At 41.9% G+C, this 23675-nt stretch overlaps 1 protein-coding gene across 1 annotated transcript in view; it reads right to left on the bottom strand.

The window, feature by feature from the left end:
- Positions 1–23675, bottom strand: part of unc13a (unc-13 homolog A (C. elegans)) — a gene marked incomplete at both ends in the record, with an annotated part of 60057 nt that overhangs the window by 17199 nt on the left and 19183 nt on the right. Inside the window, 20 exon segments of the mRNA XM_080024603.1 lie at positions 83–226; positions 1286–1382; positions 1919–2045; positions 2168–2253; positions 2480–2613; positions 4862–4996; positions 5489–5578; positions 8100–8168; positions 9856–10009; positions 10692–10855; positions 11727–11842; positions 12825–12994; positions 13569–13710; positions 14338–14565; positions 15612–15831; positions 16237–16311; positions 19380–19458; positions 20260–20306; positions 21520–21613; positions 22369–23184. Of these exon segments, the coding sequence (XP_079880729.1) occupies positions 83–226; positions 1286–1382; positions 1919–2045; positions 2168–2253; positions 2480–2613; positions 4862–4996; positions 5489–5578; positions 8100–8168; positions 9856–10009; positions 10692–10855; positions 11727–11842; positions 12825–12994; positions 13569–13710; positions 14338–14565; positions 15612–15831; positions 16237–16311; positions 19380–19458; positions 20260–20306; positions 21520–21613; positions 22369–23184 (3187 nt within the window).

Here is a 23675-nt window from a genome sequence, read left to right as displayed (position 1 = left end):
AGGTCTGCAGTGGTTCCATTCATCTTGTTATCTATTGAATTTCGCGGCTTAAGGAATTGTGTTTCCCTGCGTCTGTACCCACCTTGGCAAATCGTTTCATGTAGTGTCCCACGATCTGTGGGTCAGGACACTCCAGCTTCCTGATGATCTCGAAGCTCTGGTTGAGCTGCGAGAACACATCCACCACGGAGCAGGAGAACAGAGCGTGCTCCGAGGTCACCTGGAACTGTGGAGGACAACCAGGGAGACCCCCAGAGCTGTCTATCAACATGCAAGCTCCGCCTCCCTGAACCGCGCCTTGCCTCACTCCATATGAGTCACTCATTGAATAACAATTATTAAAAGACACGCAGTTGTCGTTGTTATTATACATTACCATAGGTTACTATGCACATTGCTCATCTTGTACTTTATATTCTAACGCTATTTTGCATTTCAGTGGCAATACCTACAATGCTGTATATTCCTAAGCGGTTTATTACTTATTTTTATTTTGAATGTATATATTATTGAATTTAGTGTATATACTCTTACTCTGTACTTCATGTTCCCCACTGAGCACCCGTTCATTCACCACCACACATTTTTGATAAATAACGGCACGCCCACCCCCTGTGGGAGAACTCCAAGTTCTTCACGCTCATTTTGCCTCTTAGCAACTTCAGCCTTTCGATGACTAGCCCATTTACCAAATCGGCTATCCATCATAAGTTGCAGGTGAGGGTGGAGATTAGAAATCCTCCACCTCAAAATTTTCATGTAAGCGCTCGCTATATATTTACATTCACTCTCCGTTATCGACGGTAGGGAGTAGTGTTCGGAGAAAAGTAGGACGTGGTAGAGCCTGGAGGTGGCCTTTAAATGCCAAGGAACGGTCAACACGACGTCTCATTTGCCATTTAGTATATTTAGTATTGTTAAATGGTAAATGTGTAACATCAAGTCTTGTGTTACAGGGAGTCTGCCCGTCACCGGTGGCAGGTAGGAGCTCTCTCCTCGGTGGGATTGTGTGTAATTGGCCGGCATCGCCGTCTCCGCTCTCTAATTGGCTGGAGGTGAGTCTGCGGATTCTCCTCTGGGATGTCTGACTAATGAGGTGGAGATAGTGCGCGTCTGAAGGGAAACCATTAATTCATAATATCCCGCTGTCATGAAGTTACCTCACTCCAGAACATCCCCACAGTTACCATTACCTCTGCCGGAGCAACAGGAACTGTGACGAGGAGATAATGAAGGAGAGAGGAAAGGGAGAAGAAGAAAAGCAAAAAAAAAAAGTCAAATTTACCCCGTCTTTCTTGTCTCTCTCCAAAGCGCCGTGCAGGAAGTCTCGAGACACTTCTTCATTCTCATCCAGCCACTGGATGACAAACGGCTCAAACCATCTGAGGGGAAATGAGAAGCAAAATGGTCTCTGTTCACTGCTCCTTAGTGAGACAAAAATGTCAATACCGCTACAGATACCGATACCGATATTTTAATGTCCAGGTCCAAAACGATTTTTCAACACCAATTTTCGTTTTATACATGTGGAAAATCTTTTTTCTTTTTTATACAGAGTTTAAAGGTACCATATTATAAAAGTATATATTTTAGCCTTTTCAACATAACACTTTCTACTAGTACTAGGATTAAATATTGGTACCTTGTACATATTGGGCTATTTTTTTCATAATATTTTAAAATTCCATTTATATACATTTGTTATTGAATTAATATATACAGTATAATGTTTTTATTTAATTTGTGTATTTTTCATTCTCAAATGTTATATATATATTATTTGATATATACTGTATATATTTTTTATATCTCTTTTTGGAATTTTTTTTGTACACTATTCTCAACCTCTGTGGCTGTATCAATTGAATTTCTCCCAGCAGATCAGTAGTTTGAGATCTAGGTGACAAAAGGTACTCACGCAGGGTACTCTGGCACACGGCTCTTGAAGAAGGGCAGGTCCTTGCAGTACTCGTTGTAAAGCCACTTCACTTTAAAGTGCAGGTTCATGTAGTCGGCGCTCTTGCACAGTCTGTTCTTCTCATGTTCTGAGAAAAGGTAAGAAGGAGGACACATTTTAAAGGATCCCTCGTCCTTATCGTGTTTCTGAATTTCATCTGCTTCTGCCTCTGCAAATTTAGCTCAATATTGATCATTAAGCGGTGCTCACCCTCCATCGCATACTTCATATCCTGAGCGAACAGATTCCACATCACTTCGGCACTGATTTTCCCAACGTTAAGCTCCTGGGGAAACCTTGATGAAGAGGAGAGCGGAAGGACAGGGTTTGTTTAAACTGAGCTAACAGATGGAGCACTTCATCGCCTCGCCGGTATTTTGCGCATAGTTTAAAGCTAAATTTAATATTAAATAAATAGAATGTCAGCGAGACTCTGACAGTGAGATTGGACATGTTAAAGATGTAAGATTCCATTTAACAGACCGGATGTTCCTAATTTGATATTGACGAAAAAAATCATACTGGTTGAGGCAGGGAGTGTACGAGTTCTTGTCCTCCTCTATGATGGACACGATGAGGGTGATGAGCTTAGACCAGAAGTCCAGGTTCTTGATGCTGGGGCCCTGCTCCTCTGGAGGCACCGCCCCCTGCTTGGCCTGGAACAATACACAACCACAAATAAAACAACGACAGCAAACCCTTCTTATTGGAAAAAAAACATTCTCAGTCTCCACATGTTGTGATTCCAGTGTTGTAACAATGGCTTCCTGATGGAACATAGATTTTTATTAGTAACAACCTTGAGCTCAACGCTCTATAGACAGTTGAGCTGGTGGTGGAAAGCCCAGCCCTGTCTCTGCCCCCCACTCTGTGCGACTCCCCAGTCAACACTATAGAGTCCTTCCATCGCAACCCACTCACGCTTTTTCATGCTCATAGTCACGAAAATGAATCTGTTATCTGTTGAATCGTGTCCTGGACCATGATTCCCAGACTTTTTTCGTGCTACACATAATGAAATTTCAACCAATTCATTTGAATGAGGAGTTTTTCTTCTACATAGAAGCCGGGGTGGGGGGATGGGGGGGCATGGATGTATTAAAATTATAAATTTCACGGCTTTATATTTCGTTCTGACTAGCGTGAAATAAAAACGGGATACTGATTTCTCCTTTTCTCTATTGAATGGTCTATTAAATTCAAGGTTGGGTGAGAATAGGGATATAGAGTCATACCCTCAGTCTGAATTTCATTCATAGATACAATTTAACTGGATATAAATATCAGTGTTTGCACGCCTGTGTACAGATCAGCCAGTGCAGTGAACATTTCCATGGTAACAGCAAGCTCCACGATTCAGAGACGTCGCTGTTACACTTAGGATTTTGAGTAGTGTAGTACTTCTCCGTGAAATCGCGAATAAAACATATTTTTCTGAAAACAAGGTTAATATCATTTGAACTTGTGTGTTCTACAGGAGCAAAAACTAATCATTATATACACTGCGTAATATTTACGCAGTTATTGATCGCCATAGGTATGGGTGAAAAATTACATGCTTGTGTTACTGGGGGTTAATTTGATCGGGGAATATACCTGCGCTGTCAGAATTTGCATATATAATTTGCAAAGTGCACTTATTTGTAAACATTTCAAACCCTAAAAACTACAATTCCATGCCATTTTGTTATGCATCTTGGTGCAATTGCCTAATGGATAAAGTAGTTGTATTATTATAAACATAAAAAGGAACGAGATTTATGGGTGAAAAACGACGCCCCCCCCGCACACCACCAGGACCTTAAGGCGAGCCGGGAAAATTGTGGTGGTATTTTATTATCATTTTTATTTTCCTTATTTCGGACTGTTAAGCTTTTGATTTTTTTCTTTTTTATGCTTATCGTCTGTACTGAAGCGGCCCAAATGTCACCAGAAGAGATTCCTTGTATATGTAAATATCCCTGGTGAAATATTGTAAAACTGATTCTGATTCCCATTCTAATATTTTTATTTTTTTATTTAGCTAAATTTATTTGCATTGGTAAACTGCAGTGTGGAATGTTGAATGCGTTAACTTTATATCACAAGCAGTCAACTCAATCCACAACTTCCAACTCACTGAAGTCATTCCAATGCGCTCCATAGAAAGAGGCCTGTTTTAAATTCCACTTTATGTCTTTCCTGTTTTAGCGTTTTATTTCCATGCTTTTGTTCTCTTTTGTCTTTATGTAATGTCCTTTATGTCTTATGTAAAGCACTTGTGAATTGCCCTTGTGTGTGAAATGTGCTGTAGAAATAAACTTGCCTTACCTTCCTGCTGTACCCTGGACTACCACCGAGTTCATTTGTAGTGTTGCTTTGTGGTGGAATTTTCCTTTCATGATACCAAAACTGAATGTAATACTGAATTTATTCATGCGATTTACACCTTATACTTCCGAGCAGAGTACCAAAACTGTTTTGGGGCTGATAAGTCAATTCATACTCCTGAATATTCACGTCTTCTGCACCGGCTGTTCGATACACTCCTGCTACATGAACAAGCTCTTAAAGTAGGAAAAAAAATAAACCAAGCACAGCAAGGGGTGGAAAGTAAAGAATAAAATTCAAACAAAAGGACACCCCCACAGGATGAAATGCTTAACTCAAACAGAAGAACACTTCTTGCAAATTCATGAGGGCGGTAGGAATGGAGCTGATGTTTTAATGAGGAGTAGGTGAAAAAGGAGATCCCTGTCGGAATCTCATTTAAGAGAGATGGAAGGAGTAAATGGTACGCTCACACACACACGCACGCACGCACGCACCCACGCACGCACCCACGCACACACACACACACACACACACACACACACACACACACACACACACACACACACACACACAGAGGTTAATGCTCCTTACCGGGTCTGTCTGGTACTCTCGGCTGTACAGCTCGTGGCAGTTGTCGAAGATGTACTCATAGGTGGAGTTGAGGCAGGCTTTCACACAGTCCTTCACCACCTGACTCGCTCTGGGTGGAGACTGCAGCTCCTGGACCTGAACGATGCAGAGACATGAAAAAATCAAAACAGATGACAGGACCTTGTAAACAGAAAACTGTCTATGTAAAAACCCAGGTAACAATGGTAGACATTTCTCTTTGAACAAAAAAACAAATCAAAAGATTACAAAAAGACATGTTGTTAAAATTCAACATGAATGAGATGAAAATTACTGTTAAATAAATACAATTTCAGAATAGATAAACAAAACAAATAAATAATAATAATAATAATCATAATCATAATCATAATAATAATAAAAAATATATTAATATATTATGTTCTAATATACATGACATATTTCTAAAATAAAAAAACCAAATGCTGAAACAATATAATTTTGTTAATAGTAATCCTGGTGGATTTAAAGTGGAGTGTAAAACCCCGGATAAGGGAGCTGAAAGGCCCTCATATGAGGGAGAGAGAAATAAAGAGTGAAGAGCGACAGAGGAGGGTCAGAGGGAGGAAAGAACATGGTGTTTGTTACCTTCATCCTGAAGAAGGTGATGCTTGTCAGTAGATCCACTGTGGATTTGAGATCCTGCAGCCTTTCAGGACTGCTGGCTGGGAAGTTGTTCTATTGCGAGACACAAAATAAGCATGATACAGAAATTATACAACAAATATAGATAAATACATCCACCTTTGTGTGTGTGTATCACTGAGCAATAAAAGAAAATAGACACAGCAAGCCAAAAATTTGGGTTGTAGATTTCATTTTGAGGCAGTCAAGTTCCATTGTTTCAAAATAGCAATCTATGTTACGCTCACTGACTCAGAACGGATGTAAACCCACCTTGAGACAAATACTCTCTTGAACTTAAACTTGAACAAGCTCAACAACAAAACAGTCAGGTAAGGAGTCAAAGTCCACAAGTCAAAACCAGGAGATGAGTCAGAGAAGGCAAACTTATCAGAGAACAGGTAAAGAATCAGGATCAAGGGAAACAAGCAGAGAATGAGAGTCCAGGGAATCAGGCAGGGAGGTTCGGACAGGAAACAGGTAGTAGTTGCGGGAAAGCTCAGTGAAATGCAAGAGACAATCTGGCAGAGAAGAAAGGGAAGTGGGATGGAATTTAAACTGAGGGACTATCGAGGGAATGAGCTGCAGGCAGGGGAAACCAGGTGGAGGAAAGGGAGGGACAGCAAAGCAAAAGGGAGTGAGCGGATCTGAAATGACATGGAGGTTAGTGACATGGCATGAGGAAATGACCAGATGAAAATAAAATATGAAAACAAATATAAATACTGAGAGATTAGAGACGATTCATGACAGACAGGGCGATATTGACTAAATCAAATATCACAATATTTTTTTTCGATATCTAAATGTTGTTTTTTGAGGGTTATGGGGATAACAATTTGTGCCTTCATAAGATATTTACACACAAGAAACATTTGAGAACCAATCATTAGCAATGTGGATATTACATCCGAGCAGGTAGAGGCATTGATTAGAATCGGTTTATTTATCATTATTATATTCAAAATTGCATTTCATAACTAAAATGATCCTTAAAGACAACATTCAAATATATCAGGATATTACAACAGCCAAAATCCCAGACGATATCTAGTCTCATATCAGGATATCAATATTATATCAATATATCATCCAGCCCTAGTTGAAAGTTCATCTATACATGACATTTGTCACATATCGATCCATCTATGTATCTATTGATAATTCTAGGAATCTGTCTGCATGTCCTCCGATTATCCCGACAACCGTTCATCTGATCTACTTCACACTCGCTGTATCGCTGGGGATCCAAAGACGTGCAGTGTCGGATTTTGTGAAATTTTGGGATGCGACAAGAGTAATATTAATAAACAGGCGAACAACGAGCCGCTCTGTGCAGCTGGAGGCCGTTGTGACATCATCATCCAATTCCACTAAGCGTGGCATCCAATATGTGAAGCGTGAGACGCACGCCTGGCATGAGGGCAGAGGAAGTGCTGGAGATGTGAGCCAAGCACTGGGCCGGTGACCTTCAACGTCACACACGCAGGCGGGAAGAGTAAAATGTCTTACAAAGTCTTAAACTGGCAGTTTCATCTGCCATTGTGGGTCACAGCAATGAATAATTGACATTTTGTTAAACTGTGCCATCAACGGGCATGTACTAGTCTAACTATAAATCCAGGAATCTGTCTGTCTGTCCAACAATTATCTGGACAACCACTGATTCGATCTACTTGGCGGGTGTATTGCTGGGGACGCAAGGAAATGCAGTTTCCAATTTAGTGCAATTTGAACATGAGACACATGTAACGTCAGTAAACTTTGAATGAACAGCGAACAGCGAACCAGTGGGTGGGCGGGGCTTCAGGGCTCTGAGTCACAAAGAGTGTCTTTCTCTGGTGTATGACTTCAACCGGCAGTTTGAAGTTCATCTTCCGTTGTGGAACACAGGACCGAATCGCTGACATTTCAACTGTGCCATCAAAATGTCTTACAAAGTCTTCAATTTTAAACAGGCATGCACTAGTTTTATCAATCTCATAAGATACTGTACATATTAATTCAATGGCTGAACACACCACCAGGAAAGTCGCATGATTTAATTTTGTTCCGCAATTCTTAAAACCACAATTACGGCCAAAAATTAACCCTAATTAACACTTTAATATATTTTTAGATTTGAAATTAAACATCTATGACGAGAAAGGCCACTGAAAAAAATGTATACAGGTGTGTATCTGCTCGTGTCAATATGCGTCAATACAAAGTATGGAGGTGCCTCCTGGGGAGGTGTTATTCTCATCAACAAGTTCAAGTTCAAGTTCAAGAGATTATTTGTCACATACATATACATATGGTCATACATATATGCAGTGAAATGTCTGACACCCGGTGATTACGCATAATAAGCTCTATAAGCTCTCAAAATAATAAAAATACTAAAATGTGCCTAACTGCCTGCTTAGCTTTACCGTGTGGCACGAGAGGCGGGAGGAGGTGGAGAGAGAGAGAGAGAGTGAAATAGAGAGGACTGCAGGGATGGAGTTGCCCCATATACAGTAAATAACTTCTCTAATATCAGAGGGAATGACAAGAGAATAAAGCAACATGAGACACAAGGGGATGTTTTTACCCGGTACATGGACAAGTCGATCCTCAGGGAGTTGTGCAACTGGTCCAGGAGCTTGACGAACCGCTCTTTCTGTGAATGGAATGACAAAATGATATCAGAAGACATCAAAACCACACGAAGAGAACAAGTTACACTGTTAAGAACAAGGGAACAAGTATTTCATGTCGTACATGTATTTAATAAGTTAAGTATTGAGTTCAAAACATCTATCAAAACATACATTTTCAGAATTGATTTTAATGTAAGAAGCTCTCTCACTATATTAATAACTATTTTCTTTATCCATTGTTTCATTCCATGAGATTTCAATGTCAAGTGTTCAATGTCATGTGTCAATTGAGGATTGGGAAAAATGCTATACAAATAAAATAAAGTTCTGTATTTTTATTATATATCTATTTATCTGTCTGTTTATTTATTACATTATTTATTTATTTGTTTGTTTATTTGTTTGTGTATTGATTTATTTTAAATGCCACCAATCCCCCTCTTTGGAGGACTACTGTATCTTACCATGTTTGGGTCTATAAACAACTAATCAGCACTCTAAGAGGGAGAGAATCGCCACGGGTGAGATGAGTAAATGTAGAACCAAACAACAACATGTACCCGAAAAAACATAAACATAGAAACGTCAAACGACAACATGTATCGACAAAACAGACTTAATTAAGTCCAGGAACACTGGGACAGCAACGTGGCCTCTTCCTGTTTTAGTTATGGCAGTAAATGAGGGAGGAAAGGAGAGGGATGTAACCAGGAGGTGTTGGAGGTGTGTTCAAAGCAGGTGCTGGTGGTGTGTGTGTGCCTGTGATGAGACCGCCTGTATGTGCCTGTGTGTGTGTGTGTGTGTGTGTGTGTGTGTGTGTGTGTGTGTGTGTGTGTGTGTGTGTGTGTGTGTGTGTGTGTGTGTGTGTGTGTGTGCATGTGTTGTGTGAAGTGTGTAGTGTCCACCGGTGAGTGTATAGGACTTATCCCAATTGGTTCTGGTGTATAAGGTCGGTATTATGTTGTGGCGCCTCCAAGCAGCAGAAAATGCCCCAAAGCCACCCCTGAGTCCTGCAGCCGTACAGACACCCTACAACCTCAGAAAAGCCCTGAGCACTCCGCCCTACAGCCACAGAAGGCCCCCCAGCCCCCAGAGAAGCCAGAGGGTCGCGGAGCAACCCCCATGCCCGGCCCCGAGGAGCATAACCCAGTCCCAGGGAGTGCAAGAAGACCCAGCACCCTTGAGGCGCACACATACAGAGCACCCCCACATGCAGGCACAAGACGCAACCACAGGCGCAGAACCCAGGCTGTGGATGCCAAGCATGGACCACAGGCCCGAAGCAAGGTCCCACGGCAACAGAACGACACCCTGCTAGAACCGCCCGCGCCACAGGCGAGCCAGCGGGGCCCACCCCACCACAACTGGCCAGACGCCCAATCCAGCCGCAAGCCCGAGCACCCATCCACGGTATGCCGAGTATGATCAGCGCAGGACGCCTTGATGTCAGCCCCCCCCCTCATTTCAAGCACATTGGCTCTTCTGTGTATAATAAATGCGCTGCATAAATAAAACGTTCCTTACTTTGCCTGTAGCAAATTAGCTGATGTTTAAATAAATCCACTGTGCTCCTACTAGCCTAGTTTCTAGGAGACGGAAAAACCTGGAAGCAGTTTAGGCTCCATAAGGAATTTCCAAAAGACCAAACGTCACTGGCTTGTTCATCATGTATGGAATTGGATCTTAAAGAGTTCTGGAGCGACTCACCCCGAAGTTGGAGGCGGCAAAGCGGTCTGAGGCTGACACGTTGTTGGTGGCCTGGGTGGTGTGGGCGTAGTAGGCGTTGATGTTGGCCAGCAACGTGCTCATCACGGCCGGAACACCCGGACACATGTACTTCGACGACAGGCAGGCAAAGTGTCTGGAAGGGAGGAAGGAGGAGAATTATTCTAGAGCCAAATAGTTAAGAGTTTACAGGGTGCATTTATGCAAGCCTTGCAGTTTACGAGTGTGTGGTGCACACAGCACCACACACTCATTCAAACACAGAAACACAGTAATGTAAAATAAAAGAAAAACTCACATCATTTTTTGCGAGAAGAATCTTATAATGTCGTTATAAAACATTCAGCGACATTTTTGTGTTTGTAAATGCCTAATAGTATCTTGTTTTATCTATAATGACTCCCAATCATCTCAAGAACGTGGTAGACAGAGATGCACTCATATTCATGAGCTGACCTCTGACCTTTGAGTGACAGGTACAAACTTGACAAGGTTTCAAACCAAGCTCAGCTCTGTGGGCGGGGCCTCCTAACATGGGCGTGACTTCTTAGAGATGCTGTGATCTGATTGGCTGTAAGTAAATTAGCAGCTTTGACGACATCATGAGAATCAGAAAAAAAGAGATCGACTGAGATTGAAGGAACTCGGGCGCGCTCTTTTAAAAAAGAAAGATATTCTACCTTTTATACGACAGTTCTTTTTACAAAATAAAGAGGACAAAATGCATGATGGGTGTAGTTAAAAGTGACGGTGGGAAATATTCAATTTCAGTCTGATTAACGGTACAACCGAGGCTTGTGTTTCGGGTTTGGACTCACGTCATGGCCTGGTAGATGGACTCCACACCGTAACGCATTGCAAACTCATCCACGATCTCCTGCGGAGTCTCCTCAAAGTAGACCTTCCACGCGTCGTCCCCTTTGGCATCTGGGATCTTCACCACGCCGTTGTTCTGGATGTCTGTCACATAGTGGAACAGATTCTACAGGGGGAGAGATGGGAGAGAGAGAGAGAGAGAGAGAGAGAGAGAGAGAGAGAGAGAGAGAGCGAGCGTGCATGTGCATGAGTTTATCTCTTCACTGATTCGCTGATTTATTCATTCACTCATTAAGGACAAGGCATAGCATTCACACATTGGGTTCCATTCACTGAACGTGTGGAAAATTGTGTGAAAGATTTAGTGTAAAACCTACCTCTATAATCAGCAAAATTGGGTACAATTCATTTAGATTTGAATACTTTTTTAAATAATAAGAATTTGCTTCTTATATATTGTGTGTGTGTGTGTGTGTGTGTGTGTGTGTGTGTGTGTGTGTGTGTGTGTGTGTGTGTGTGTGTGTGTGTGTGTGTGTGTTTGTGTGTGTTAGTGGGGGGGGGGTTATTTAATTGAACCCTGAATCACATTCAATCACATTACTTCTGAAATAAATAAATTCTACTTAGCAATACAATCATATTATAATATTAAGACTGAGTCTGAGTAGGTGAAGTAATTTTTCGGTGCAGGTTCAGCGCATTTCAATACAAGTAATTAAGTAATGAGTCATTACTGATTACAAAGTAATGGCCCATTAAAATCCCTTGATTGGCCTACATTTAATCATTTAATCAGCTTTCTAGCTGTTCCTTTTCTCGGGAGGAACAAAACGGAATCTTTGGAGTGGACTTTTTTGAACTCCACAGAGTAATTAACCTCTGTAATATCTGGAATGGATCCATAATAAAAACACGTTGGTCAGGTGGATTAACCTGTTTGCTATGGCTCATTGAAACTGCATGAGAGAGAGAGAGAGAGAGAGAGAGCAAGGGAGAGGGCGGGGGAGGAGGGGGGCGGGCGGCGGCTGGGAGCGGACCTCGTGCAGGCAGGTGTACTGGACGTGATAGGGGGCGACCGTCTCCTCTCCTTTGATCTCCACGTTGATGTGCATGCGTATCGCCCCCGACACAGCCGACTTGTCGGTGCGCTTGTCTGCCGAGAGAGGGTGGGAGAGCGAGAGAGAGAGCGAGCGAGAGAAATGGGAGAGGGAGGGGGGAGAGAGAGAGAGAGAGAGAGAGAGAGAGAACAGGCGTTAGGACGGTTCCTCTAATAGGGAGACGACCTGAGAGGCGGAGGCTTTTCATCATCTCATTTCTCTACACGGGCGAAGAAATGAAGTGAAGTGACAGCGCTATGCTCTCCGCCTTCAGTCAGACGTGGATTGAGTTGAGCGCATTCAATTAATGGCCAAATTTGTGGTGACAAAGGTGGAAAATAAGGGTTAGGATAATAAGGGGTTTTTTTTGAGAGAGAGGCTGACATTAAAATAAACAAAGACATACACTTGGAATATTTGCCCCAATTGTATTACATTATTTTATGTTTTTAATGTCACCCCCACCACCTAAAAAAAACCAACTCTCGCATTTTGGTCAGATTGAGTTGGAAACGTACGTATGAATAAAGTTAGAGGCCAAAGGATGCACAGTGAATCGAGCCTAATCTTTGTCGATAAAAAGAATAATGAGTGATGTTTATCAGCTGTGTTCACTGTTCTAGTGGTTCCACATTATATGTCATATTTCACATTATTATCATTTGCTTTCTACCTGTACTGTGCAATGTACTTTGGCAAAATTGTATTTATGTATGGCAGCAGCTCACATAATAATAGGGGATAATTCAAAAGCAATGGAATTAAAATATAAAAAAGAAATGTATATTATATTCTTATTATTATTATATTACTATTATATATTATACCACAGTTATCTGTAGTGAAACAAAAACAGTTCCACCTTAATAGTAACACTAATTCAAGGTCAATCAAAAAAATCTGAAATAAGACTCAAGCAAGGAGAGAATTGTTGTAGAGTTTGAATCGACCAAAAGTAATGACAATGAATCTTAATTTACGCTCTGGTGCTTTAGAAAAGCGCACTTCAGTGAAATGGCAGTGTGATGGAACACCCACCTAGGTTGTACCAGACGTCCATCTCCCCGCTCAGCGTGCGGACCTCGATGATGGTCTGACCCAGGAAGTCGTCCGACTCGCGTTTGAACTTCTGCTTCACCCGAGACTTGATGTCGTCGTCCTCATCCCATACGCGGACCTTGATGCGGTCGGACGAGTTGTGGCACTCGCTGCGAGGATGGAGACATTAAAGGATAGTACCGGTGTCATGTTTAGTTTTAGCTCTTTTACTCGTCAGCACATACATTTTACCTCAGAATTTTCCTGATTATGTCTTGATTGTTTGATTCATCACATTGATAGATTATGATACTGATTATGATATACATGATGAGCTATATATATATATATTATAATATTGTCAGTATTTTGACTTTCAATGCCTGAATTACAATATTTGGTTTTTGACCAATTTAAACTAAATGATGAGAAACAGCATTACCAAATGTTTGCCGTGTTTTGTATTTGTTATAGAGTAATGGTGCTTCCGCCTTTTCAAATTAAATTAACAAACACAAAATACAGCTAAATTAAGTAACCTTCACAAAAAAAAATGTGTTACTGTACTGTAGTAGGTACCATTTATTTATTATAATTATTACATGACTATTAATTAATAAATGATGAAAAATGTAAATTAATGATTTTATGTAAAATGTGTTTTTTAGATAAGAAAAACAGTAATGCCCTAAATTGATTAAAGATGAACATTGGTGTGTGTTTCGCTCTCCACTTTTCCCTCACAAGTTGAAGTTCTCCTCCCAGACGGGGTTGAGGTTCCCGTAGATGGTCTTGGTTCTCTTCTTGGTCTTCCCCACCTGCACCGTGACGTATGGGTCGCTGGAGCCCGTCTTGTCCTTTGCCTGCAGACCCTGTGCACACAGCACTGGAGGGAGGCAGGAAGTAGTGAGGATTGAGAATACGTTATAAGTAATATGCAACATGCAATTATATTGTGCGATGCAATGTGCACTCAGTGGTGAAAAGTAACATTTTCCAAATATCTGTACTTACTTAGGTGTATTCAATGTCAGAGACTGTCCACTTTTACTCAACTACATTTCAAGTAAAGAAAAAATCTGGATTTATGTTTATAATTGTATATTCTTGTAAATAACGATGACACACTCTATGCCGTTTAATTAATTGAAAGTACTTGTTTCGTACATAAATTTTATTAGAGCTATTCTGTGTCACGGTAGTTCTACTTTTACTTTTTTTCTGAGTACTTCCTCCAGGGAAATACTCATTAACAGGCTCCAGACAAAACTGGGCAGAGGGAGAGGAAATATATATATAAAAGAAGAAATAGAAAATAAAAAGCTGGTCAGCAGCTGGTCAGCCAGTGTCCTCAGATGCACCAGTTTCTACAGAGGGTTTTACATTATACTGCCCTACTGCTCTAAAAACACCATGTGCACCCAGAAACACCTGAGCCCTTGTCAAACTCTCTCCTGGATTAATCTGACGCTGATTCTTGATTGGACCTGTCCAAACACGACCTGCGTCTCACCTGTGATGCTGATCTTGGCGGACCACTTGGACGTCCCGTCCAGGACGCTCTGCTTGATCTGCTTCATGTGTGTGACGTGTGTGGCCTTGATCACGGAGAACACTTCCTGGATCAGCTCGAAGATCTCCGGCTTGTTCCTCTCGCGGATCTTCATGCGGTCCTTCAGCACCATGATGATGTTCTGCGTCCGGTCCTCCGCCCCGTGTTTGGAGCTCTTCTCCGCCGCTCCTGGTCGGGAGAGAAGTGAGTCATTGTATTATTAGGTTGTTCACCTGAACTTATGGTGGTGACTGTGGCAGTTTCGCCTACCACATGCCACCTGAGTGGCGTTTTCAGGGCCCTCCAGCACAGAGACACAGATGATGGAGTACAAACATGCCAATTTATTGTAGAGAGTGGGCTAGGTGGAACTAGCCTGGAGCAGATAGAAATGATAAGGGCTCCTCTCCTGTGTGTATGGGGGTGGGGGGTTTACCTGTTGCCCTTTGATTGGTCTAATGAGCAACAGGTAAACAGCCACACTGATCCTGTGCCCAATCACCTAGAGCCAGGACAGGTGTGGCTGCTTAAACAACACCATCCCCACACCACAGTGACAATATCACTGTTGATGGTAATATATCTCGCTACACATATTTATCTCAGTGTTTCTGGCACACAATGATGATGATAGGAAAATTTAAGACAATTCACAAATGAAAGATAGAGACCATCTTGGGAGCTGCAAAATGCTGAGTAAAAGCAATTGAAAAGGGGGGAGGGATATCAACAAAAGACAAATGTTTTTTAATATCCTTTTCCAGAAAAAATAATGTAAACAAAAGGCTAAGAGAATGAGAAGGAGGTGGAGGACACAAGATCCCTGGCATGAAAAACAGAATAAAAGGAGGTGTTTGGACTGGATGGAGTAAATTTATCAAGCCCATCTCGAAACTTTAACCACTTAATTAACGTTGATTTAATAATATAAATTCCATTTCTAATGGCCTCTTTCATATTAATAGCTAAAGACACTTTTCCGAAGGACATATTTCCAAACACTGATTATCCCAAAGAGCTTTTTCATAATAATAGGAGACATTTCACACAACTCAATCAACAGCAATGGGGCTTTATCTGGAACTGACTTTTACTATTGATTACTTTGGTGTATAGGTCTTCGTTCCTAAGACCTCCTTAAGACCTATGAACAGACCTTAATCGTGAGTGCTACACAGCAATTATGTCAACACAACATCATCATATGTCAAAATGAAAGTTTTGAGACGTCTTACTTTGCAGGCAGTCTGCGTTGAGCAGGTCCTGGCACTTCTCGTGGCACTTGACCCCGCACTCAGTGCAGCGCATGCCCTGGCGGGCGATGCCCCACAACAGCCCCTCGCACTCGTAGCAGTAGGTGGGCGTGGTGGCAGTCCACACCTCAAAGTTGTGCGGCGTGGTGCAGGAGATGGGATAGATCAGGGCCTGGAGGGTCTTCTTGTAAACATGGCTCTTCTACAAGGAGAGGAGAGAGATGAGGAGTTGGTGGAGAAGGAGGGCTGAGGAGGGAGCGGAGAACAACCTGGACGAGTTGGAGAACTTCTAGGGAATATTCCTCTATTAGTTAAAGGAACGTTGCTTATCTACAGAATCAGAATTTATCTCAAGCTGCTTTCTGCATGTTGCAAGCCACATTAAAGTCCTATGGCTCACGTTTTGGTGGCCTGCTCTACCACAAACTACAATCGAGGAAAGTGACTGCATCAACCAGAGTTAGCCCTTGATCTTTTAATTGAATATAATGTAGCTTTGTGGTGGAATTCCCCTTTAAACTTTTTGACTTTATATCTGCTTTGTAGAAAAGACCTTTCATAGGATTGTCAATGACGTTTTGATATCACTGAGGGAAGAGAAACTGACCAGCTCTTCGTTGTGCAGCGTGCTGGACGTCAGGGCTGAAGTGATGCCTGCCTTCCTGGAGTTCTGCACCAAGGACTGGGAGGCGGAGGAGGAAAAGGAGAAGTAGGAGGAGGATGAGGAGGAGGAGAAGGACGGGGAGGAGAAGGAGGAGGAGGAGGGGGAGGAGGAGGAAGAGGAAAGGGAGGAGGAGGAGGAGAGGAGGAGGAGGAGGAGGAGGAGGAGGAGAAGGAGGATGAGGAGGAGGAGGGATGGTTTATTTCACCTTAGAAACAGTTTAATAACGTTCACGTTAGTGTTGATCAAAGTTGTGCATCATCCAGGGTAGTGGGCAACATTTCTGTATGCCTGGACTTATTTCAAAACAACAAAGATGATAATGGCAGAGTTTAAGAGGCTTTGAGGGAAGTGAGTTTACTTGTGTGTTCGGAGAGCTGCTATTCCCTCACAACAAACGTGTTTCTAAACAAACTGTCTGTGCTACTCACCATAGCCTTCGGCAGCATAAGTAAAGAAAGGAGAGAAAAATGAAGAAAATTTTGATTTATTGTCAGGAAAGGGTTAGGAGTCGGATCAAATGTCAATAACCAAACACAAATATATGTGAGGTTTTCCCAAATTTGTCCGCCTGTTTCAACAGTGAGCTCCAAGTGTGTGTGTGTGTGTGTGTGTGTGTGTGTGTGTGTGTGTGTGTGTGTGTGTGAGTGTGTGTGTGTGTGTATGTGTGTGTGTGTGTGTGTGTGTGTGTGTGTGTGTGTGTGTGTGTGTGTGTGTGTGTGTGTGTGGGCGACTGGCTTAAAAAAAACAAAGAAAAGCTTGATGTTCAAAAACAATTAAATTGGTTCAATTTATGAATCAATTTGAAAATTGTTTGCTTGTTTATTTGGAACTTATGCAATCATTTTCAACTAACTTAAATTCAACACCACCATTGCCACAAATAAATATAAATATTACATTTTTCCATTGGACTAAATTGGTTTGATGAAATATTTTTGTAACGCACCTCCGATGTTGCACTGAAAAGTTGGCAGCATGTGATATATATGTCAAATATATCAATATTGAATTGTGAGACATCTCATCAATATTGAATTGAATAGTGAGATCCTGGCCAGAACCCAGAGAGAGAGAGAGAGAGAGAGAGAGAGAGAGAGAGAGAGAGAGAGAGAGAGAGAGAGAGCTGAGGTGTGGATTGTCAACAGATCCGACAGATCGATGTGGTTGTTCAAAGGAAGGAGAGAGAGACGAGTGTTCGATGGACAGCGACTCTAATAACCCCAGCACCTGCTTTGATGGGTAGATACACACTCAAAAGTCCCGATCTGATCTGATTTCCATCTGTGTTTCCTCAGCGATCGCAATCTGTCTCTTCAATATTCTGCAGGAAATACTGTGGGAGCCCGCCGCCAAAGTGTTGGACAGATTTCACTGATAAGCGGAGGCTGATTGTGTGTTTTGTTGAACTGAAGCTGCTGTCCAACACTGAAGCTGCTGTCCAACCTCAGGCTGTCTGCAGGCAGCAGAGAATGAAATTTAATCACTTTTAAGACCTTTTCAAGACAAATCTGTCAGACAAAGACTGTTTAATTAAATCTATGACTGTTTTTGCAACGAATTACTGTAATAAACCTAAACAGTCTTTTTTTGTCCACTGAGCTTTGGACAGGTACAAGGATTCGTTGGATTTCTCTCTATGGGTAAGTGTGACGGTGAGTATAAGGTTCAGCGGTTCGTCTGGGTTGTTATAACAGAAATGTTGACTGTGATGCAGAAGAACATGACTCATTCTGTCAAAAATATGGGTAAAGAAAACTTTGATTAAGAAAAAAAAAGGTCTCTTCATTGAAAAATTATTGCGATCCTCCATGGGCTAAAGTGACGACCCAAGACTGAAATTGAGTATAATATTTATCTATTGTTATGAAATGCATTTTACCTTTTTGCTTTTTTAAATTGTTACTATTTGATTGCCTTTTAATGTAATTGATTTACTATTAATGGGAAGCACTTTGAATTGCATATTGTGTATAAAAGGTACTAGAAAAATAAAGGTTATTATGGTTCTCATTATTATGATTATTATGATAATTATGATTTATAATAATAATAATAATAATAATAATTAGAATTAGAATTAGAATTAGAATTAGAATTAGAATTAGAATTAGAATAATAAATGTTAATATTGAAATTACATTTCAAATTTAAGACAATTTTATGACTTTTAAAGCCTACAATTTTTAGGCCTAATCGGTAAAATGTATCCATTTTAAGACTACTATTACTATCCTGCATGGTATTAAAGACAACCAACGGTTGTCGGTACAGTGTTATTTCCAGGCGTCTCACATAGCCCTGTCAATGCTGAGGCAGAGTTGGGGTGATTTTGGGGGAGGGGGTAGTTGTCAGAGTAAGGGAAACAAAAGCTCTGTTTTTATGATGCCATCTAGCAGGCATCAGTGTCAGTGACCTCCATCCCCTATGCCCCAGGCCCGGCGTCCGCCCCGGCCCCAGTGTCCACCCCGGCCCCGGCACCCTCCCCATGCCCTTCTGGTGCCCTGGTCACATTGTCTCTGGCTGTCAAGGCAGAGTGCACGTGGCATGGAACTATTTTGGAGAAAATATGTAATCCCAATTTTTCTCTGATGGATTTTGCTTGGTGGCTTCATTCATGATCGTTTGGGGAATTTTTGAGGCTGAAATTTCACCTATTTGAAGCGCCGTGTATCACAATAATGGCCGCTCACCCATCAAACCTCAGCATGGAAAACAAATCGATATTTGAAATTTGATAGCAATAAAAAAATGAAAATAGATCAATTTGATAGCTTTTGCTTAATTGCAGCTTCTGCAACTTAAAAGTTGTGCTCCTTCAAATCGTGATTCCAATACGAAATCGAATACCTCAGCCATTATATAGTGTTATAAATAATAGAAAGAAAGATAAAAGAGAGAATATGAGCAGTAAATACAAGAGGTGAAATTGCTGAAGAACAAGATTAAAGAGACGATAACAGGGAAAGAGAGAAGTGCTGTATTTGAATGGAAACGTACACACAGTAAAATAACTACAGACGAGGCTGCAGGGAAAAGGGAATTTGATACTGGAGGAGGAACTGAAGAAGGACGGTGATGGAACTCACCAGATCTCTGACCAGAGGCATGGCTTTCCTCTTCCTCAGGTCTGGCATGCTGTCGATGCTGTACAGAGCTCCACCCACCCTGAGGACAAAGTAGATACACACCGTAAGGAGACACGTTTATTATGCTTTTATCTATCCTGCAATAACTGTGCAATATGTGGTGAATAATTCAGACCTATAATTCATCCATTGATATCCATGTTCATATCATTGTATGAATACGTTCATATTACTTTACCTATTTATTTATTTATTTATTTATTTATGTATTTAATTATTCTTTACAGTAATATTAACATAAAATTAAACTACTGTATACTAAAATTCTAATACTATAACTAATATAACTAGTATTCATCTATAATTATACCTCCACTTCGCCACTGTACATATATATTGCTTTTTAGGGTTTATGGTTTTTTTAGGTTACTTGTCTGTCTTTCTGAATGAGTAAAACAATGCAGCAACACATACCAAGTCAAACTACAAAATAAATCTTATTATGATTGACTATGTTCTTTTGCCAATATTACTAATAACTACTAACACTTAAGCTATAATTTTTAGCTATAAAACTATGCAAAAAAACAATAAAGGTGGTAGTCGTAGTCGTTGTAAATTCTTCCACAGTAATCTCCAGTAGCTACACTGCAGGTCTCACTCGATGTTCGAGACATGAAGAGAAGCGTCGATGGCATTTAGTGTTTCTAGTGTTCACCTTGAAGCGTGAGCGCAACCACACAATTGTTTCAGGGTGCGTAATGAGACATTATCTTTGGTCGTGCACAGACCGCACACAGCGTGCACTCTCCTGTCTCCACTGGGAGCAGATGGCCGCTCCCAACCACTCTCACCAGTATGAGCGTGTCTGGATACGTACCCTGCAGACAGGAGCAGAGAAGCGATCCCAACACTCTCTCCTCGGGCCTGAGAAGAAGAAGAGAGAGAGAGAGAGAGAGAGAGAGAGAGGGGTTTATTAGTCACACATTTTACTAATTTCTACATAAAGGTTTCAGGATGCCACCAAAGACATATACAATATATCATCATGTGGTGTTCCTGGACACTGAGTTGCTTTATCATCAGGTTCTGCACTATAGTCGCTGGCATAGCGACGGCAAGTGTTCAAATGAATAATGCAACAGGAGCAAAGGAGCGAAATGGTGAGATAGACGGGGAGATGTTTTGTCGTTCCAAGTGCGCACAGTGAACATTGACGTCAGCACTGAGACCTTACTGTCAGATGTTATCTGAGCTTTTCCGCTAATTCCATCCTCTGATGCTCTCCGCCGCTCACATGCACGTCATATATTGCTTTTTCAATAACAATGATGTTATTGTTTTTAGTTTTGTCATTTTCTCTCGTGGTCCTTTAATGATTTTAATCGAACAAGTAATTAATCGTACAATAAATTATGTTACTGATTTTCTGTATTGTACACTTTTCAGTGCAATGTAATGCACTTTGTAGAAAACAGATCCCAGATCTCAGTTTAGAGTTATACTGATCGACTGAAACAGAAGTCCTTATTGAAATAATTTGTTTTCATGTTCTGTGTTTTGCTGTTTTAATGTTTATATTTTCTATTTTGGGTGCTGCATTTCCTAGCCAGGGCCCTCTTGAAACAGAGATTCAATCTCAATCTGGTTAAATAAGGGTGCGAAAAGCGAAAGGCGAATCTGAGAAAATAATCCTACAGCGACAACTACCACCGAGTCTGTCAACACTCTGTGTTCCTTAAATTCCAATGACTCTCAAACAGTTATTCAAATATACATAATTAAGGAGCACAACTAATGAATTACTTAATAACAGCAGGAATTACTAGTAATCCACACACTCCGATCCAAACCCACCTGAAGGTCTGCTCCTGCCCTTTGCCAATCAGAATGGACAACATGCAAATCGCTACAGGGATGGTAAACAACTGAAAAAAAAACAAAAAACAAAGCAATGGCAAACAATACAAGGGGGTAAACAAAACCAATCATAGCCAAACCAAAACGGGTGAACACATACAAAAACCCACAGTACACAATGATTGAGGAAAAGAAAAAGAAGTAGCAGGATGAAGCTTGAAAAACCGAAATGATGCGGGGAGTCACTGAGCACACACACATATGCACACACAGGATTTACCTCTTGCAGCTGCAGTCGTACCCTGCTGAAGAGCCGCAGCCAGTTGGCCTTGGCTCTCGCAGGACCAGGTCCCATGATCTCCCTTTTCGGGAAGCTGAGAGAAAGATGGAGCGGATGGAGCAAGCAGATGATAAAGGAAAACAATACCATTTTTCAAATGTTATAATTTGGTAAAACTTGATCAAGCTGGCATGATACACATATAGAAGGTATGAAATTAAACAAGTTCATCTGCCGACTAATTATGTGGATTTAGGGAGTCGTGATATTCGATCACAGATTTGGGCATTGTAACTTTTGTCTTTGGGCCACTGCTCAGACATGGAGGCACCAATGCTTCTTCGTAAATTAGAATGGTAAATGTTGGAAAACATAACAAAAAGTGTTTGTCTTATTGAGCTGACAACAGCATTAAGTAGGCACACGAAGATGGAATTAGACGATAAAAAACAACCACCAACCATTTTATGTTTCTGAATAATGATGTAAGTGTGCTCACTAGAAAGTGCATTCATGATAATACCATGAGTAAGACTGTTGACCTCTGCCCTCTTGCACCCAACCATAAGATATTTGGTTCAGTTGCAGCAGGGGACAAGCTGTTCACCAAGCAGAGGTGGATAGAAAGTAAAATTCCACTCTGGGATTTTGAGTCAATCATGGCGATCCAACTAATGAGTGAAATCAGATGGATCAGTGCATGGATGGAGCAACAACATGGCAGGACTTCTACTTTGTGAATCTGGAATTTTCCACCTCTGTTGTTAACTGTCAGCCGATCGGTGAAACTGGTGACACAGTAAAAATTCTGTTTCACAGTGAGTATACTGGCTCCTTTAGCGCCCTTACCTTGGAATGAGAGGCTCCTCTGGTTTCTCTTCAGGGAAAGTGGGAGAGATCTCCACCGCCACTGGAGGCTCCTCTGGAGGTAAAGGCTCCTCTTGGACCCCCTGAGGCTTAAGATCAGCCTCCAAGGACTGGGGAGTGTCTGTTGGGGGGAGCAGTGATGGAGCGGCGGTGGCAGCGGTGGTGGATGTTGTTGTTGTTGCAGCGGGAGAGAGGCCTGGCTGGGTGGGGGTGAAGGGCAGCTTGTTGGAGGTTGTACTGAATGGAGGTAGTGCACTGTCCTGGGGGACGGAGGGGCCCGTGGTGGAGGCCTGGGGGAGCTGCTGCTGATGCAAGGACGGCTGTTTCTCCAGGGGGGGCCTGGCGGTGGACAGGGTATCAGAGGTTGGCAGCAGAGCCGGGGCGGTGCTGGTAGGTGTCGGGGTGTAGGGTGTCTCCTGGTCTTCACTGAGCGTGCCCTCCAGTGGATACACATCTTCATCCTCATACGGCATCTCCTCCTCGTCCTCATAGTGGTACTCCCCTTCCTCCCCCTCGTACAGGTCTCCCTCCTCCTCTTCGTACAAGGCCCCCTCCTCTCCTCCGTCTTTAACGTAGCCTCCCTCATCGCTGTAGATCCCCTCGGGCTCCTCACCCTCCCACACCGGGGACTCCTCCTTGCTGTAGCTGACGGAGGAGTGACACGAGTGGTAGGAGTCGTTCTCGTCGTAGAACTCGGTGCCTCGCAAACTCTCGCCGTCCTCGGGGCCAAACTCCTCGCTGAGCTGCGAGCTGCCACGACTCAGCTCCCCAGACGAGGCGTAGCGGCTGTCTGAAGGACTGGAGGGAGGAGAAGAAGAGGGTGAGGCTAGTCAGCTCCAAACACAGGTTTAGGGTGAAGTTGAACTCACCTCTCTCACCACTCTTCAACAAAGGCACGACAGAGCAGCAAGGCATTGTCATTTAAAATAAGTCCTAAATGAAGCCAATTACCAATAGTTTTCGGATAAAGGCAGATGGCCTTGGGGCTTTTTCCTGTTGTCATCCTTTGCAATGTTATACAAAGAAAACATTCATTTTGCAAATTAGCTTTTTAACTTGAAGGGCACGTGTTCTTACATGGGTACTGCAACAATCAGCCTTCCCAAAGTTTGTTTTTTTTAATGAACTTTTTGACAGGTTCAGTTTATTTCAAGCAGATATGGTATATTATGGGGTCAGTCTAACAGGGGTTACGTTTAATTAAAGGACTGTGAGTGTTAAGGGAGAGACTTTTTAAAATTCATATATTGGGAGAGTGAGCTTGAGTTAAATGGAGAAGAATTTGCAGG

The sequence above is a fragment of the Zeus faber genome (assembly GCF_960531495.2).
Source record: "Zeus faber genome assembly, chromosome: 1".
Lineage (NCBI taxonomy): Eukaryota > Metazoa > Chordata > Actinopteri > Zeiformes > Zeidae > Zeus > Zeus faber.
This window is presented reverse-complemented; position numbering and strand designations above follow the sequence as displayed.